Below are 18,008 nucleotides of genomic sequence, written 5' to 3' on the forward strand. Positions count from 1 at the left end.
TTTTGTGGTTGCTGCTTTTTATTAAGGTTTGGCCTAGGGCTGAAGAGGCAGTATAGCAGGTTGGGCGCTTGCCTTGCACGCTGACTTAGCTTTGGTCATCAGCACCACATGCACTTCCAGGAGTGATTCTTGAGTCAGCCAGTAGTAAACCCTGAGCACAGCTAGGTGTGATCCAGAAAACAGAATATACACAAAACTAAAATATTTGATCTTGATCTCATATTTTTTTGTTTTTTTTGTTAGGCTTCTTCCAGTCCTGAAGGAGTCATGTGGGGGTTTGAGTTCTAAAGCCCTCTTTACAAAATGGCTTATTTCTGACTCTGCACTCAGAGATCACTCCTGATGCTGCTCAGGAACCATACTGGGTGCCAGGGATCAAATGTGGGTTGGCTTTATACAAGTCAAGCACTCTACCTCTTGTACCTGCTCTGGCCTCTTTGGAATATTTTAGAAATATTAATAATGGTATCTTAATCAGTATGTGTCTTAAAGCAGTATCAAGAAGCTTAGGGTATTCTATTGTGATCCAAGGAAAACTTCTTATAGTTTGCACATTGGCTTAAACAGTAACATTTGAACAAATTTGGAGTTTGCAAAAGTCATTAAGAGCTAACATATTCAAAGAAAAGAGCCTATGAGATATGAAATCTAATCTGGCCATGGTTTTTATTAACTTTGTCTATCATGCTTTCCTCAACTGCTTTCATAGGGTGTCAGCTCTCACCCTACCTGACTTGCGTGTATTCGCTTAGGCCTTCATTTGTTATCTTATCCATTCATTCGCTTAGTCCTTTATCCCTCTTCTCTTCCTTCATTCTTACTTTCCTTGGCCTTGGCCGTGGTGCCTTTTTTGCCTCCTTGAAGGTAGAGTCTCCATCTTTTATTTCTTTCATTATAAGTATGATAGAGGCACATAAGCATTCAATGGTTTGTTCATGCATAAATGTTGATTAACTAATACTATTGATGCTGAGCTGTTACATACAAGTACTGTAACTTTTGATCTTGTTAATTATGAGTAATTACATGATCTGTGGCTTAAAACATAATGCACTGTATGTACAATGATGGAAAATCATAGATTGTCACTCTTTTTGATACTTGGACTTAAAGTATGAGCTTTAAGTCCACCCACCTCCACCCCCAACTTTTTAAAAAATCAAACCCATGTATAGTAGTTATCCCTTTTCTCTAGGGGATATATTCTAAGACCACCAGTGGATACCTGAAATTACATATGGCAGTAAACTTATGATAAAGTTTTATGTACAAATTAAGCATAGTTAGATGAACAATAATAACTAATAATAAAATTGAACAATTGTCATAATGTAATAAAAGTTATGTAATTGTGGGTCTCTGTCTCTCAGAGTACCTTACCATACATAACATTTTCAGACTGGTTGTCCCGAGTACAATTGAAATCATGATTAGGAAGATTTTAGAAATTCTAGATCACCATTTTGCATTCAACAGTTGAATAATTATCTTTTTCTATTAGCATTCTTTTTTTGATTTTTGATGTTTTTTTGTTTAGAAGTTTTTATAGGATTTCAAGAGATTTTTAATGTTGAAGGAACAAACATAATTGAAGAATAATTTTCTGTTCCCTTAGATACACCTATGCAACAAAATCAAGAAAAAGCTTGCACAATAACCAGTCGTATACTGGGAACTGTATGTGATCTAGCCAACAGGTAAAAAATATTTGACTTTTCTGGGGTTCTGTTGTTGTTATTGTTAAGGTGAACAAATTACATTTAGGATTAGTCAGCTGATTATTTAGATGATCCAAATTTAGTTGGCAATATGCAAGGCATCGAAGTCAGGAGCCAGCCAAAGATATGTGTTCTCTTTATCAGTCTAATCAGGGTGTTGATCTTGTTGATCTTGGCCACATCGATGTCTAGAGTGTCTTTACAGCCTGGTGCTGTTCGCCTTGACATCCACAATGAACACAAGTGTCTTACCGTCTCTCTTCTTTATGGCTGACTCAGGGTTCAGAGAGAACTTTATGGCATAATGGTCAAGCCTGTGAAATAGGGAAAGTGGGGTCACGTGGCCTGGGCCTAGAATAAAGGGCCCAGTCTCAGATAATACCACCTTTTTTTTTCCCCCCACCCTCAATAATTCTCAGGGGTTACTCCTGGCTTTATGCTCAGGATTCACTCCTGGTGCGACTCAGTGGATCATACCTGGGATGTATGGAAAACACCTGCTGTATTATTGCCCCCATCTCCCTGAATTTGACTTTTCTATTGATTCCTCTCTGCCTTGTTTATTATAATCTCATTTTCAGCCATTTTCTAAGTCTTTCTGCTATGGAATATTCCATAATTTTCTTCTTTCCCTCCCCATCGTTTTCGTCTATTGAACTGTTTTTCTACTTGTAAATCCACATTTTAAAGAGAGTCAACATTTCTGACATATTGAAATTTTTTTTTTCTTTTTGAAGTGAAATAATTTTATTTAGGGATATATGAGCGAAAGAAACCCACTAAATTAAAAAGGGTTTTTTTTTTAAAAGAAATCACACAGCTTTAGTTGGAAAGCAGGTTGTTTCTCCCCCTCCTTTACTTCCTCCTTCCCTCCCTTCCTCTCTTCCCATTTATGAGGATTGTAAAATTTTGGCAAAACCATTTAACACTAGCCAAGAAGCTTTGCCATGATAGATTCATGAATTCTGTTGAAACCTAGAATGTAGCTGTTGACATAATATGTAGCTGTTGACATAACCTAGAAATCTAGGGACTCTTCATTTGTCTTTGGTTTTGGTTTTTGGGCCATACCCATCAGTGGTCAGGGATCTCTCCTGGCAGTGCTGTGTGGGGGTGCCAATATTTGGTGCTGGGCATCGAACTCGGGTCAGACACATGCATGCAAGTGCCCTACCCACTGTCCTATTGCTCCAGCCCTTCACCTTATTTGAAAGTGGAATTCAGTGATTGGTTACCTTTCTTTGCAATGATTTCTAGAAGGGAGGGCTCCACATATCTTGTGGTGACGTGGTTTTCCAGACCTTTGCCTTTTAGTTTTTCTCTTTACATTTTAAAGGTTATGACAGTATATTCTAGCATGGATGGCAGCTGATCACCCTTAGTTGTAGAAATTGAATTTCATATTTTTGTATTTTATTCAGGGATGGGGGAGCTGGGCCACACCTCGAAGTTTCAGGGGTTACTCTTAGCTTGGTGTCCTGAGCACCATGTGGTACCAGAAGTCAAAACTAGGCCTCCCACATGAAAATTAGGCACTCCAGCTCTTTGAGTAATCTCCGGACCTTCATTTCTTTCTCTTGTTATAATGTTTTATTTTATTTCTTTCTTATCAATTGAAATTATATATTTTGTTTTGCTGTAGTGCACAAGATTCAGCATAAAAGAAATTGATTTTGGAGGTGAAATACACAAAAAAGATTAAGTGTCTGCTACAATGAATTTCTGTAATTTGAAGCTTGAGGACAATTTAATATGCAATTCTATTTCAAGGTTTTGAGTGTTTACTAAGTTCTTGTCCTTGTAAAAATTATTGCAGCTTAAAATATATAACGTATAAAGAAAATGTGAATTGGGAGGCTGATACACAAATTGGGCTGAAGTAGTGCTCTGATTGTCACCATACCTCCCCAAAACAAACTGCCTTTTGATGACCGGGACGAATTGAGTGAAATCGTAACGGACAGATACGGGGCAGACAGTTCTTTAAAGACTATTCAGACAGAATTAGTTTTTACTTATATTTGAGTTTATCTTTTTTCGTTTTAGTTCTGCTTCTCTTTTGCAGCCAGCTTCATTGGCAGATAGAAAGAACATTACATTACTTGGAAAGGTATGTTTTAAAGCATTTTTTGTATATTCCCTCTTACTAGTATGTGTTATTATTTTTGTTGATAGTCTAATTCCTATTTTTGCATTTCTCAATACTTGTATCTTATATGCCATTTTTTATAGGTTTGCTATTGCTTTTATTATTATGGAATTATTACTATTGCATTTTCTATAATAATGTTAACATCCTTTTTATAGGTTTCTGAAAACTGAAGAACTTTTAATATTAGTAGCTAAATACTAAATAACCAGGACATTTAGTATTAGTAGCCATATATAGCATTAATGTTAATAGCCAAACAAAACATTTGTTAATAGTCATATGTATACATAATATCCCACTTCTGTTTTCTTTAGGACATGAAAATAAGCATTCCTAGAGAGAAGCATGAAGCCATTTCCAAGAAAACACCAGAATTTGAAGAGGAAAACTCTGTATCATCAAATACTGCAAAGACTACAGAGAGTAGTGCTTTTGGAGGGTCTGTGCCAGCTAAAAATAGTGATCCATTCCAAAAAGAGCAAGATCATCTGGTAGAAGAGGTTAGAAAAGATTATATAACTATGCTGAAATATCTATTTCATATCCTTACTGGTGTTTAGATTATTAGTGTAGTATAGTAAATTATTAGTTATTTTTTATAATTTTGACAGTGTAATTCATTTTGGAGGTGAAATATACCAAAAAATCTTAAAAAATTAAGCCTCGGCTACAGTGAAATTCTAATTTGAAGACAGTGGTTAGTTGCCACCTACATTGACTATACATTTTTGAAAATGGTGATAGGCACACATATAAACCACATATAAAGCGTGTGTGGTGAATACTCATCCTCTTTATGTTTGCTGATATAGTATAGGATATTCCTTATTCCTTTTGCCCATGCAGGTGTGTTGGACCTGATGTCACTGTACATATCTAGAGTATCCATTTACTTTGCAGCAAATTACCAGATCTCTTTGCCTGAGGTGCCCCTTGAAATCTAGTCTCTTGATGCACCATGAGTGTGGATAGTATATTCTCTCATTGCTACCTTGTTGATGCCATACCCTTTTATAGTTTTGTTTTATTTTTGAACCATACCCAGCGATGCTCAGGGGCTACATCTGGCTCTGCACTCAGGAGTCACTCCTGGCAGTGTTCAGGAGACCATATAGGATACCGGGGATAGAATCCTGGTCAGCTGCATGCAAGGTAAATGCCCTACCCATTGTCATTCCATCCTTGGCACATCTTTTTTTGTGGGAGCTGTTCTGCCAGGCCCAAATGGGAATGGTGCTACCAATGGCCTCTGGAACACTGGCAGGAGTGATCACTGAGCACAAAGCCAAGAGTAACGTGGCTCTCCCCCTCCCTCCATCTAAAACAAAACAAAACAGAAAAATCTCATAAAACTCTGAAAATAAAGTGAAATTCTCTTTGTTTTCTCTGATATTTAGTGTGAGTTTCAAGATGGTTTTGAGACATGGTTAACATCAGTTAGTTGTAGAAAGTTTACTTTCTAGGGGGCAGAGATTTAATTTTTCATTTTTTTTTTGTTTCTATTAAACTTGTGTTAATATGGACCAATTTTATTTTTCCTTTCTTTTTTGGTTTTGGGGCCACACCTAGCTGTTGCATGGCTAACCCTTGAATATGCACTCAGGGATCACTCCTGAAGAGCTTTGGGGACCATATGAGGTGCCAGGAATTGAACCTTTGTTAAGCCTGACTACAGTCAGAACCATAGTCTGAAATCAGTCTTCAAGGAACTCATTTTCAAACTCTTTTCTAAACAAATCCTTGGGCTCTGACACCACAGAGAGAAGAGATCTGAAAGTTGTATAGTAGTGTGGTGAAGAGGTACCTTGGTTGTAGGTGTGGTGAGGTGACCTAAAACATAGAAGTATTTATTTACAATGTAAACTATATTTACATTTATATTTATATTTATATAAATTGGCCATGTACAAGGCAAAAGCACTGCTGGCTATGCTTTTTATATAATAGTTAAACCTTTAAAACAAGTCATTTTTTTTTTAGAGAGGTAGTGACATTGGTATAGTATAACAACACTGCAACATTGTGTAATATTAATGTAATCAATATTAATATTAACATAATGTTCTGAATAATGTTGCCTAAATTAAAAAAAAAACAACTAGTTACTATATTGAATATAGAGTTGTCAGGTTTACAGATGTGGTTGATAGTATGTTCGGTTGGTAAGCTGTCAAAACCACCTTCAAAATCTTACCAAATATAAAGATCCTCATGTTTTCTCTTCTTTATAATAATTATCCATTTGGGAGGAAACCATTTTATATTTGGTTTCACCAGTATAATGCCTGGTAGTCTACGTAGAATGTCTAGGAGCTGTCTCACTGAACCTATTTTGGTGTCATCTGCTATGGGAAGGACTGTTGATTCAGAAGTATCTACTGTTCTTATCAAGTCCAATTCTAAAAAAATTGTTTTTTTGTTTATACTTTTCTCTTTTAGGTTGCCAGGGCAGTTTTATCTGATTCACCACAATCCTCTGAAGGAAAAGAAATGAAATTAGAGGAACTAATTGGTTCTCTAGTTTCTAACCCATTCTTAACAAGGAAACAAATACCCCGAACACCAGAAAACTTGAGTAAGTTAATGCATTCTAGCCTTATTTTCTTTGCTAAGTTTGATTGCAGTCAGAATCGTGGTCTGAAAAGTCTTCAAGGAACTCATTTCAAACTCTTTTCTAAACAAATCCTTGGGCTCTGACATCACAGAGGGGAGAGGTCAGAAAGTTGTATAGTAGTGTGGTGAAGAGGTACCTTGGTTTTAGGTGTGGTGAGGTGACCTAAAACATAGAAGTGTTTACAATATAAACTATACTTTTTATTGTTACCGTAATAAAAATATATTTCTGTGGCAACAGAACAAAACCCTAAACTTTGTGTCTTACAACTTGGTCTCAGTGGCTCTTCACTTGTGCTGGTATAAGGGACTTTCATTGAAGCCTTTAATTTGCACACTCACTTATGTGGCAGTATTATTTTGCCATGATGCCTTGCAATTTTGTTTTTATTGTTTGGATTTTTTTCATAGAAGATATTTGAGCTGAGGGGGGCTGGAGTAATAGCACAGCAGATAGGGCGTTTGCCTTGCTGGGTTCGATTCGCAGCATGTCATATGGTCCCCTGAGCACCGCCAGGAGTAATTCCTGAGTGCAGAGCCAGGAGTAACCCCTGAGCATCGCTGGGTATGACCCAAAAAGCAAAAGAAAAAAAAATTTTGAGCTGATTATTTTTTAGAAAAATTTGCTCTCTTCACATCAGACCTATGACCAATATTTATAGCAGCATATAGAGACTATTTTCTCCCAATTTTTAGTCAAAATTTTGTTTATATAGCATCTTCTTATACCCCTCCCAGACTAGTGCAAAAGTATAGGGTAGCTCCCAGGCTCCCCTTTACTTTTTTTTTTTTCCTTTTTTTTGGGGGTCACACCCGGCTATGCTCAGGGAACACTCCTGGCTCTGCATTCAGGAATCACTCTTGGTGGTGCTCGGGCGACCATATGGGATGCTGGGAATTGAACCCAGGTCAGCTGCATGCAAGGCAAATAGCCTACCCGATGTGCTATCACTCTAAGCCTTCTCCCCTTTACTTTTTTCTTACGACCTGTAATATGTGTTACTAAAGTTCTGATACTTTCCTCCTTATGTAGACACATCATTCTGGTTGAATGATTAAATGTAATTAGTATTTTGCTGCTAGAAATGACATATTTATTTGTTGGCTTAATTCAGTTTGGATCTTACCCAGAGAAGATTAGTGACCTGCAATCTGCAAGCAAAGCTGTTCCAACCTATGTGCTTTTTTTCTTTTAATTTTTAGATTTTATTTTCATAAAGTTGTTCACAATAATTTATTATATTTAACATTTCAACACCAGTCCCACCATCATTACACCTTCCCACCACCATTATCTCGAAGTGTCCCACCACCACTTAAGCCTGCCCCACAGGCGGATGCAAGATCATTTGTTTGTACTGCTTGTTATGAATAGTATAAGATATCTGTAAGGATCTGTCTCACAGTGATTCAACAAAAAGGAAAAAAACAAAACTAGTATTAGATATGAAGATAGCTGGGGTCTGGAGGCATCCCTGCTGTGAGCTGCTTGGTTCCGAGATTTGTTTGTGAGTCTCTGGATCATGGCTGTTAAAGTGCTTAAATGGCACCTGGAGGCAGTTTGTGGGTGTGATAGGCAGGACCCTGGCAGGACCCTGGTTGGGCTGGGAGATGGGAAGGGACACCCCAGTCCTGACCCCTTGAGGCCTGGCATTTTCAGTCACTGGTCCTGCATACCTGGGTTTTTCATCGGATTTATTCTCTTGCATGGCGGGGGGGGGTGGGGTGGGGGGGCGGCCAGGACGAGCCTGTGAAGATCGGCTGTGAGGGTGGCGGCGATTGGGTTCTGGAGGTTTGGGGCTGCCAGGATTCATCTGGTGGAGGCGGAAAGAGAGGACGCCTGCTCCTATCTGATATCCTATGTGTTCTTATAAAGTAAATTTTAATAAACACAAGCTCAGTCATTTTCCAACAGATTCTTTAAAGGCTGTTTTTATGCTACAACGGCAGAATTGAGTAGTTGCAACAGACTGGATGGACTGCAAAGTCTAAAATAATGACTCCATGGCACCTTTACAGCTAGACCCTGGTATAGATGAATAAGAAACTTTTTGTTTGTTTTTTTGCTTGGGAGTCACTCCCATTAGTGCTCTTGGGACTTTGTGGTGCCAGGGATTGAATATGGGGCTCCTGCATGCAAAATACACACTCAGCCCATTGAGCTGTTTCAACGGCCAATAGGCGTTTCCTCTCCCTCTTTCCCTTCCTCTCTCCATCTCCTTTCCCCCCTTTCCCCGACAAAAAAATTAATTCTTTTAATAGTGATTTGTGTGTGCTGTGTGGAAGTATATGCTTATTTCAAGAACAGCTTTTGTATTTGTTGTGTTCATATGTGTGATTAGTTGGAGGTGGAGTCAGTTGGTGTTGGACTTTGCTGTGTAGTAGAGCCTTGCCATCTAAGTAGTTGATTTATGTACCACATCCTATGTAATAAATATGTAACAAGTAATGCCAGCATTAGTAACAAAAGATTTAATTACATTCACTGTTTGGGAATATTAGTAATTGTATTTTTCCTTTCTTAATTAGTAAGTGAAATTAGGAGCTCCTGGAGAAAGGCTGTTGAGATGGGGAATAATGAAAATACAGAATCAGTTCAAGAGGATACTAAACAACATGGAGAAGTATTGCCAGAATCCTCACCAGTGTTACATAACCCAAGAGAATTTAGTATGGCGAGTTTTCTCTCAACGACCTCTGTCTCAAACACTAGCCAGTCTCATTTCCTTGAAGAGAACGTTGTTTCAGATTGCCTCAAGAGTGTGACCAGTGACATAAGTCGGTCAGCAATACCAGATGCTTCAGATTTGCTAACCAAGAAAAAAATGGGCAAGCAAGATTTGAAATGTACAGTTTCACAGAACAAACTTTCAGAAACTAGCCAAAGTCAGCCATTCTCCCCTGCTATAGGCAGTGAAATAGATCTGACGGGTAGCAGTGAAGAGGCTCATGTTAAAATATTGGACTGCACGCAAGCTTATCAAGAACCTTCCACACATCAAACTATGTTATGGAACTCTTTTCAAATATCAAGTGGATTTAGTTCTAGTTTAAGAGATACTGATTTTGGCATATTACATGAGACTCTTCCAGAGGAAATGGGTCACTTAAGTCTTAATAGCTCCAGTACTACAGAGGCCAGTTTTAAATTGGACCCAAATAGTCCTATGCCCAGCAACGTTTTCCCAGAAGATGCTGTGGGTGAAAGACAAACTACTCTGGAATCTGACTCACGTTTTCGGGCTATATGTAGTAGATATGAGGCTCTAAAGAAGTCTCTGTCCAAGAAAAGGGAAGAAACTGACCTTTCTAATCGGGAAACAGCTGAAAGACACAAATTAGAATTGAGTTCTACTCCTCCAAACATACAAACAGGAGATACACTTAATATTTTGGATTCTAAAGATTTGCATATTGCCTATACAAAACCTTCTTTACGTATGTCTCTTGGTGAAAGAAAACAGTCCCTTTCACCACTAATTAAGTTTTCTCCAGTGGAACAAAGATGGAGGTCTACAATTCCATGTAGTCTTGGTGAATTGTCTAATTTAGAAGGTAAGAATGAACTAGACTTGTGAATATTGACCTATTGTAGTTTTCTCTTATTTCTCTCTAAAGTAATATGCAACAAATGTTATATGATCTTTGTTGTTAAGATGACAAAATAGACTTATTGCTTCAGCTAGAATGAGAAGGATAGATGACTAGTGAGCGTTTTGTGATGTGTATATAGTTTATAATGATATGAACAGGGAAGAAAACAAAACTGCAAATTGAAACCTGTCCCTTTTTGTAATATAGAACACTGAAAATGTGGGGCTGGAGCAATAGTACAGTGGGTAAGGTATTTGCCTTGCATGCGGCCAACCTGGTTCCACCTCCACCAGCATCCCATATAGTTCCCTATACTCTACCAGGAGTGATCCCTAGGTGCAAAGCCAGTAAGTCCTGAGCGCCATTGGGTATGATCCCAAAACCACACACACAAAACAAAAACCAAAGACAAAAACAACCCAGAATATTGAAAGTGAATCTTGTCTAAATCTTTGCTAAAATCATGAAAGATGGTTCTAAAGACTGAGAAACATTTTACTTATTTTTGGTGAGGCAAGAAAGTTTGTATTGAAATTTATTTAGAAAGATGTGAGGGGAAAGAAAGGAAGTGTTTGAGAAAGAATACGGGCTTCTCCAGAGTAGAAAGAAGCAAGCAAAGGCGCAAGCAAGCGGAGTATGTGTTCGTAGGAGAAGTCTTTTTTTTTTTTAATTTTTGCAATTTTTTATTTTTAATGAATCACTGTATTGGGCGGAGCAATAGCACAGCGGGTAGGGCGTTTGCCTTGTACGCGGCCGACCTGGGTTCCATTCCTCCATCCTTCTCAGAGAGCCCAGCAAGCTACCGAGAGTATCCCACCCGCATGGCAGAGCCTGGCAAGCTACCGGTGGCATATTAGGTAGGCCAAAAACAGTAACAAGTCTCACAATGGAGACATTACTGGTGCCGGCTCTAGCAAATGGAGGAACAATGGGATGACAGTGCCAATGAATCACTGTAAGGTACAGACTTACAAACTTGTGGTTACATTCTAGTCACATAATGATCAAGTATCCCTTCCTCCACGAGTGCCCATTCTCCATCACCAATGTTCGCAGTACCCCTCCCGCCACCCCCTTGCCTTTTTGGCAGGCACATTCTCTTTTACTCTCTCTCTCCTTTTGGGTGTTATGGTTTGCAATATGGGTACTAAGTGGTCATCATGTTCAGTCCATACTCTACTTTCAGCACCCAGGGAGAACACAGTCTTGAGCAAGCTGAAAAATATTTTAAATACCATTCTTTTAATAGTGTATGGGATCTATCTTGAAATAAATTTGGGGAGTGTCAAAAATAAGATAGATTAAGTGTATTCAATTTCCAGGGTTGACATAACAGCACTACAAATTGATTAGGTGACTTAGATTATTTCAATTTTTTTGGTTTGTTTTGTTTTGGGGCCACACCTAGCTCTGCACTCAGGGATCACTCCTAGCCCCCTCAGGGGACCGTATGGGGTGCCTGAGATTGAATACTGGTTGGATGTGATCTTGGCAAGTACCTTGCCCACTATACTACCACTCTTGCTCAAAATAAATTATCTCTGAGATCAGTTTTGGAGGCCAGAATCGGAAGTGGTGACATGGGCTATAGTCCCTGTAATGTCAAAAGAGAAAGATTCTTATCAGTCCTAATGGTAAACACCTGTGGCATCACTTTGTAATCTTTGCCATTGTTTTTATATGGCAGAGAATTCACATTCTCCTGTCTATTGTTTATAAAATCTTGTATAATAAAGAGTCAGACTACTTCCTAATGACCTTATCCTAATGTCTATATCTGCTGTGACTCTGTTTCCAAATAAGGTCACATTCTGAGGCACCATGGTTAGAATCTAAAAGCAATATTTTTAGGAAACAGTGCTCAGTTGATAGTAATTAATAATGATTATTAAAGTTGTGTGATGAATGGGGTCAGAGAGTACAGTGGGTAGGGTACTTCCCTTGCATGCCGCCAGCCCAGGTTTGATCCTTGGGCACCCATTTTATATGGTTCTCCAAGCACCGCCAAGAGTAATTTCTTGAGTGCAGAGCCAGGAGTAACCCCTCAGCATCACCAGGCATGACCCAAAGGCAAAAGACAAAGCAAACAATAAAAAAAGTTGTATGATGGATATATAGTTAATTGTAATTTGGGGGATGGGGCGTGGGAGGGGCACACCCAGCTGTGCTCAGGGCTTTCTCCTGTTTCTGTGCTCAGGGATTACTCTGGCTGTGCTCAGGGGATAACACATTGTTCTTGGAATTGAACCTGGGCCACCTGAGTGTAAGGCCTGGTGTACACTCTTTCTATCCCCTGTGATTCTTTTTAGTTTTGTACATGTTCTGAAAAATTTTATCATGAATTGTCAAGAAAGATTTCTTGAAGCATAGATATTAGAGAAAATATAGATCTGGTGACACAAATCTGTTATATATCACGCATTTGTCTATGATAATTAAAGATTTGCATATTGAAAAGTGTTCTGAGAGGGAAATCTTGATATTTTCTGAAGGAAATGCTTCTCATTAAGAAAAAGTAATTTAGGGGCTGGAGCAATAGCACAGCGGGTAGGGCGTTTGGCTTGCATGAGGCCAACCAGGGTTCAATTTCCAGCATCCCATATGGTCCCCTGAGCACCACCATCGGTAATTCCTGAGTGCAGAACCAGGAGTAAACCCTGTGCATCGCCGAGTGTGACCCATAAAAGCAAAAAAAAAAAAAAAAGTAATTTATCAGAGGTAAGATATTACTGGTGCGCACTTGAGCAAATAAATGAACAATGGGACGGGACGACAGTGCTAAGTATTTGGATTAAATTCTTCAGAAAATGAAATTTGCTATTACCTAGAATCTATCCTATTTAATTCTTTCCTTTGTAATGTTTATCTTTTTCTTGCTAAAAATTTTGCAGAAGATATCCGGAACAAAAGCCTTGATGCAGACAATTCTCATCGGACTTGATAAGAAGAAATAAAACTAATTAATATAACTGGTGCACTTGAATTGAAGCGATGTCACAGGATAAACTAATTTATAATTTAAATGTATATTGGAAATATAATTGTCTCAAGGTCTGAAAAATCCAAAATAATGCCTTTTAGCCTCTTAATGTTTTTAGGTAAGGAAAGTAGGTTGCATTTTCTCTTCATATGTATATGGTGTTGAAATGAGAAGTATTTGGAAAGAAGATAATGAGTTACTTGAAGCCATTTGAGTCTTTGAATACAATCTTTTAAGCATTAGGAAGTGGTGAATAGTAGTTCATTATCATTTGTTAACATCAATATTTTTGATGTACTTTTAAGAGGTTAACTTAGTCATTAAATATACTGATCTTTCATTTTAGGGACATGTACAAATTGTTTCTTTATGGAACATCCTCATAGGAACAAATGAGAAAAGTAGTACTTTAGGATGTATAGTTAAGATGACAAAGTTTGGGAAAGCTCTAAACAAGCTTAATTCAAGTAAGGTAATTGAGAGATGATGTTTGAAAGAGTGATATGTAAATGATATGTAAAAAGTGAGCTGATGAATTTGGAAGAGAAAAAAGATGGCTAGATATTTTTAAGAAACACTGTCATAGTTTAAATCCATTTAGTGGGTTGTATAACAAATTTATATTGTCTAATTTAGACTGAGAATTTAACCCTTATTTTATATTTTAATGGAAAAATAAAAAAATTAGTCTGTTTATTGTTTTAGTTTTTGTTTTGGAGGGCGTGCCATTTTTGGGAAAGGGATTTACAATTTTTATTGCTACTTTCTTCAGAAACCATCAGTGGGGTTTGGGATTGGGTGCTGGAGTAACAGTACAGTGGGAAGGACGCTTGCCTTTCACATGGCTGACCTGGGCTCCATCCCCAGCACCCCATGTGGTCCCCCAACTCCTTCCAGGAGTGATATGTGAGTGCAGAGCTAGGAGTAACTAGTTTTGGCCCCCAAACCAAAACAAATAAATTCACCAGCTTTTACCTATAAACTAAATTTACCTATAGAGTAGCCTCAAAGTAACTTGAAAAAATGGAACATAAGGGTTTAATAACATGTTCAGGGTCACAGAGGTTAGTGGGATTTGACCGTTTTCCTTAATACACCACAAAACCTCTTAGAAGCGAAAGGACCAGAACATACACGATAGGATTGAAGGAGTGGCTCGACTATTGATATGTGGGTCCCAAGTGGAAAGCAGAGGTGAGTTCTCTTTCCGTTGTGTCCTCATTCTGTATTCTGCCTCCTGGCTGGGTAAGGGCTTATCATTCCAAAGCACCCACTTTATGGAAACATCAGGAGTTGAGCACATATTGGGTGATGGAACCTACAGTTAGCCCCTGTCTAGCCCCAACTTGGAGTGAGAGTGTTGCTGGGGCTCCGTTATTTTGTTCAGGACTTCACTGAAGACGTGAGCAATACTACTAAGCCCATCCCTCGACCTAGCCACAACACTTAACCATCGAAGTCTTGTCCTCCTTGATAGATTGGCAAGAAAAGGGGTAGACTTATCTTTCTTCATTTTGGGCTGTTATGTTCAACCCCAGCTTGAAGTTGTGTTTTTGTAAGAGAATAAAAGCACAGATCTGCAGTAGAAAAGAATGAAAAAAATCCAAGGTGAATTGATTTATTTATTCCTATTGGGGACTCTGCAGATCTGCTGAGAAGCTATTTCCCTAGTTTGCTTAAGAAAACTAAGGATTAGTAATCTATAATTACCACATGAGTGTGCAGGTAGAGATTAATTCTAAAGTTAGCATGTGAGAACAGAGTAGAGATATTCTATTAGCACTTTATAAATATTAAGGCTATTGCTAGAATTAATACATATTTCTTATAATGAAGACAGTGATTATTATGTATTTTTTGACACAAGGGGTTTAGGTGGCTTAAACAATCATGGAATAAATCTGGTTTTTGCATTCTTTGTGGGGGGGTTGCTTTTAGGCCACACTCAGTGGTGCTTAGCTGCACTCCTAGTTCTGTACTTAGGACCACTCCTGGTGGTGCGCAGGAGACCATTTTGGAACAGAGACTAAACTCAGGTTGACAGTGTACAAGGCAAGCACCCTACTAGTTATATTATCTCCAGCAACACATCTTTTTCTTTTTTTATTGTTGTGGGAACCACTGCAGGTGTTCAGGGCACAATGTGTCAGGGATTAAACCCAGGGCCTTGCATATGCAAGGCATATATATATATGTTCTACCAGTTGAACCATACTCCAATTGATCTTCAAAATGCATATTCTGCAGGTCTAAAGTAGAAGTTAAGAATTAGCATTTTGGGTGGGGCAGGAGGCACATCTAGTGGTACTCAGGAGTGAGCTTTGGCAGTTTCTAGGGACCAGATGTACTGGGGATTTAACAGTCACCTGCATGCAAGGTGGACATCTTAATCTCCTATACTATGTCTCCAATCCTAGGAATAGGAATTCTAAGTAGAGTTCCCTGGTAAACCATAAGTCATTAAAAAAAAAAAAGAATAAAAACTACTGTTTGGTGCTGTAGATTTACATTTAGCCTTATAGTTCCTTTAGTCCTTTAAGATGCTGTTTACATTGCGAATGTACTACTTTACTGAGGTGTGAATTATCTGGTGATGAGTCTCAGCTCACATTTAAGAATTGGGGGAGGCCCTTGTTGAGACTCAAGAACAAAATGTCTCAGGGACTTGCAAAATAAGTTTTTAAGTGAGTCGTATCAGTGATAGTTATACCTATGATGGTTTTCTGTGTAGCCAGTAGTTTAAAAAATGAATCTACCACCATCTTCTAACTGTCTGATTATTTATAACCTTTGGCCTTTTCTTTATGCCTTATCTCCTCAAAACTGCTGGAAGCTTAAAGGATTTGTCACTAATTTAAAGTTCTGTTACTGGGTCAGAGAGACAGTACAGCAAGGTGCTTGCCTTGCCAACCCTAGTTTGACCTGAACACAGAGTCTGGAATAAGGCCTGAGCACTAAAGGTTCCTTTAGACTTGTTTCTCTTACACTGATTTCCCAACTGCTTTGGTGAGCATGGCTTGTTAGCAACCTTAAATCACAATTTTAAGATTGCTATTATGTTCACCTCCAAGTTTATCACAACTATAGTTGTCCTTTAGGGCTCAGACCAAATCTCACGCCTTGAAGTCTTTGGTTTTGGAATATACCCAACAGTTCTCAGGGCTTACTCCTCACTCTGCACTCAGGGATCATTCCTGGCAGTGCTTAGGGGACCATATGGGATGCGAGGAATTGAACCTGAGTCTACCACATGCAAGGCAAACACCCTACCTGCTGTACTATCATTCTGACCTCCTGATTGATCTTTTTTTTGGTTTTGCTTTTGGGCTCCACCCAGTGGTTCTCAGGGATCACTCCTGGGAGGCTCAGAGGGACATGTGGGGTGATGGCGATCCCACCCAGGTTGGCCATGTGCATGGCCCTAGGGCAAATACCTATCTCTGTACTATAGCTTTGGCCCCATATTGATCATCTTTAGCAAATATTGAAGTATTGTAATTTTTATTTGCCAATGTGATTAAATTACACAGAATATATCTTTTTTTAATTGGTAGTAGGAAAATGTGTGCAAACTGATATCTAGGCCAACTTGAAACCTCAAAATCAGGACAAATTTGGCATCCAGTAAAGAGCATAAGCATATGCTGCTTAACATGAAAAATATCAAATGGAATAAATCCTTGAGGTTAACACTGGGAGAACTTAGTCATTTTCTATTGAGAAATTTGCCTAGAGAATATGAGTCAGAGATAGTATAAGGCACTTGACTTGCATGCAACAGATGTGGGTTTAATTCCTAGCCTTGCAAATCCCTCTCCATACTTTAGCACCAGGAGTGATAGCCCTCAGCATAGAGCCAGGAGTATGCCCTGAGCACTGCTGGGTGTGGCTCCAAAACAAATTAGGGGCTGGAGTGATAGCACAGCGGGTAGGGCTAGGGCGTTTGCCTTGCACGTGACCGACCCGGGTTCGATTCCCAGTATCCCATATGTCTCCTGAGCACCGCCAGGGGTAGTTCCTGAGTGCGGAGCCAGGAGTAACCCTTGAGCATAGACGGGTGTGAGCCAAAAAGAAAAAAACTAAACATAGGTCTCTCTCTGGAGAGTACACATCATAGGTTGAGATGTAGCCCAGTCTCTAAGGAGAATACTAGCTTTACCATATTTCTTACCTGTGCTCTTAAATCTTACCTTTTTTTTTTAAAAATTTTATTGAATCACCATGTGGAGGGTTACATAGTTCTCAGGATTATGTCAGTTATACAATACTCAAACGCCCTTCCCTTCACCAGTGCCCATATTCCATCACCAACCCCCCCAGTATACCTGCCGCCCCCTCCCACCTCCCCAGTCCCCACCCTTGTAAGTGATAAGTTTCACTTCGTTTACGCTTTATCTTGATAACATTCCATGTTTCAACACACAACTCACTACCGTTGCTGGGGTTTCCCCCCCAAAAGAAAAAGACAGTCCTATTGCCAAGGAAGCATTTGATAGTTCTCCATTGCTAAGAATATAGAGATATTAAATCCCGCTGTTTGTTACATAACTTTTCTTTTTCCCTCCTTGCCCCGCGCCACCGAGTTCACGCCTGTTTAGTAATCGCCACGCTGCCTGACAAAGGGAAAAACCGAAAAGGATGGTTATTTCCCGTCATCAGCCGGCGTGGGGCTCTGGCTTAGTTGATAGTCTAGTAGAGTGTCTGCAAGCAGTTTCTGGAACCAAAGGTATTGTGCTGGTATCGGCTCTGGCTCGATATTCCACCAGCGTCCCGCTGTTCCATGTACATAATTTTTCCCCTTATATCCCATTCCCACACCACCAGGTCTGTTTGCTTAATGGACATCACACTATGGTTGACGCCACGCCGCCTTTCCGAGAAAGAAGGATATTTCTTCTGAGCCGGCGTGGGGATATAGCTTAGTTCAGTCTAGAGAGATGGCTACCCCTTT

General features: G+C 39.1%; 1 protein-coding gene and 1 non-coding gene across 2 annotated transcripts in view; both read left to right on the top strand.

Annotated features, from left to right (window-relative positions):
• The window catches only part of HAUS6 (HAUS augmin like complex subunit 6), a 37,013-nt gene extending 22,569 nt beyond the window's left edge, over window positions 1-14,444 (top strand). Inside the window, exons 12-17 of the mRNA XM_004600349.2 lie at window positions 1,616-1,697; window positions 3,765-3,828; window positions 4,185-4,370; window positions 6,310-6,445; window positions 9,013-10,038; window positions 12,969-14,444. Of these exons, the coding sequence (XP_004600406.2) occupies window positions 1,616-1,697; window positions 3,765-3,828; window positions 4,185-4,370; window positions 6,310-6,445; window positions 9,013-10,038; window positions 12,969-13,018 (1,544 nt within the window). The 3' untranslated portion in view covers window positions 13,019-14,444. The remainder of the gene's footprint in view (window positions 1-1,615; window positions 1,698-3,764; window positions 3,829-4,184; window positions 4,371-6,309; window positions 6,446-9,012; window positions 10,039-12,968) is intronic.
• On the top strand, window positions 3,569-3,699 carry LOC129400921 (small Cajal body-specific RNA 8). Its single transcript, XR_008627971.1, has one exon. It is a non-coding gene; the product is annotated as a small Cajal body-specific RNA 8 (non-coding RNA).
• Window positions 14,445-18,008: the final 3,564 nt, after the last annotated feature.

Source organism: Sorex araneus, chromosome 1 (genome assembly GCF_027595985.1).
Source record: "Sorex araneus isolate mSorAra2 chromosome 1, mSorAra2.pri, whole genome shotgun sequence".
In the NCBI taxonomy this organism is placed as follows: domain Eukaryota; kingdom Metazoa; phylum Chordata; class Mammalia; order Eulipotyphla; family Soricidae; genus Sorex; species Sorex araneus.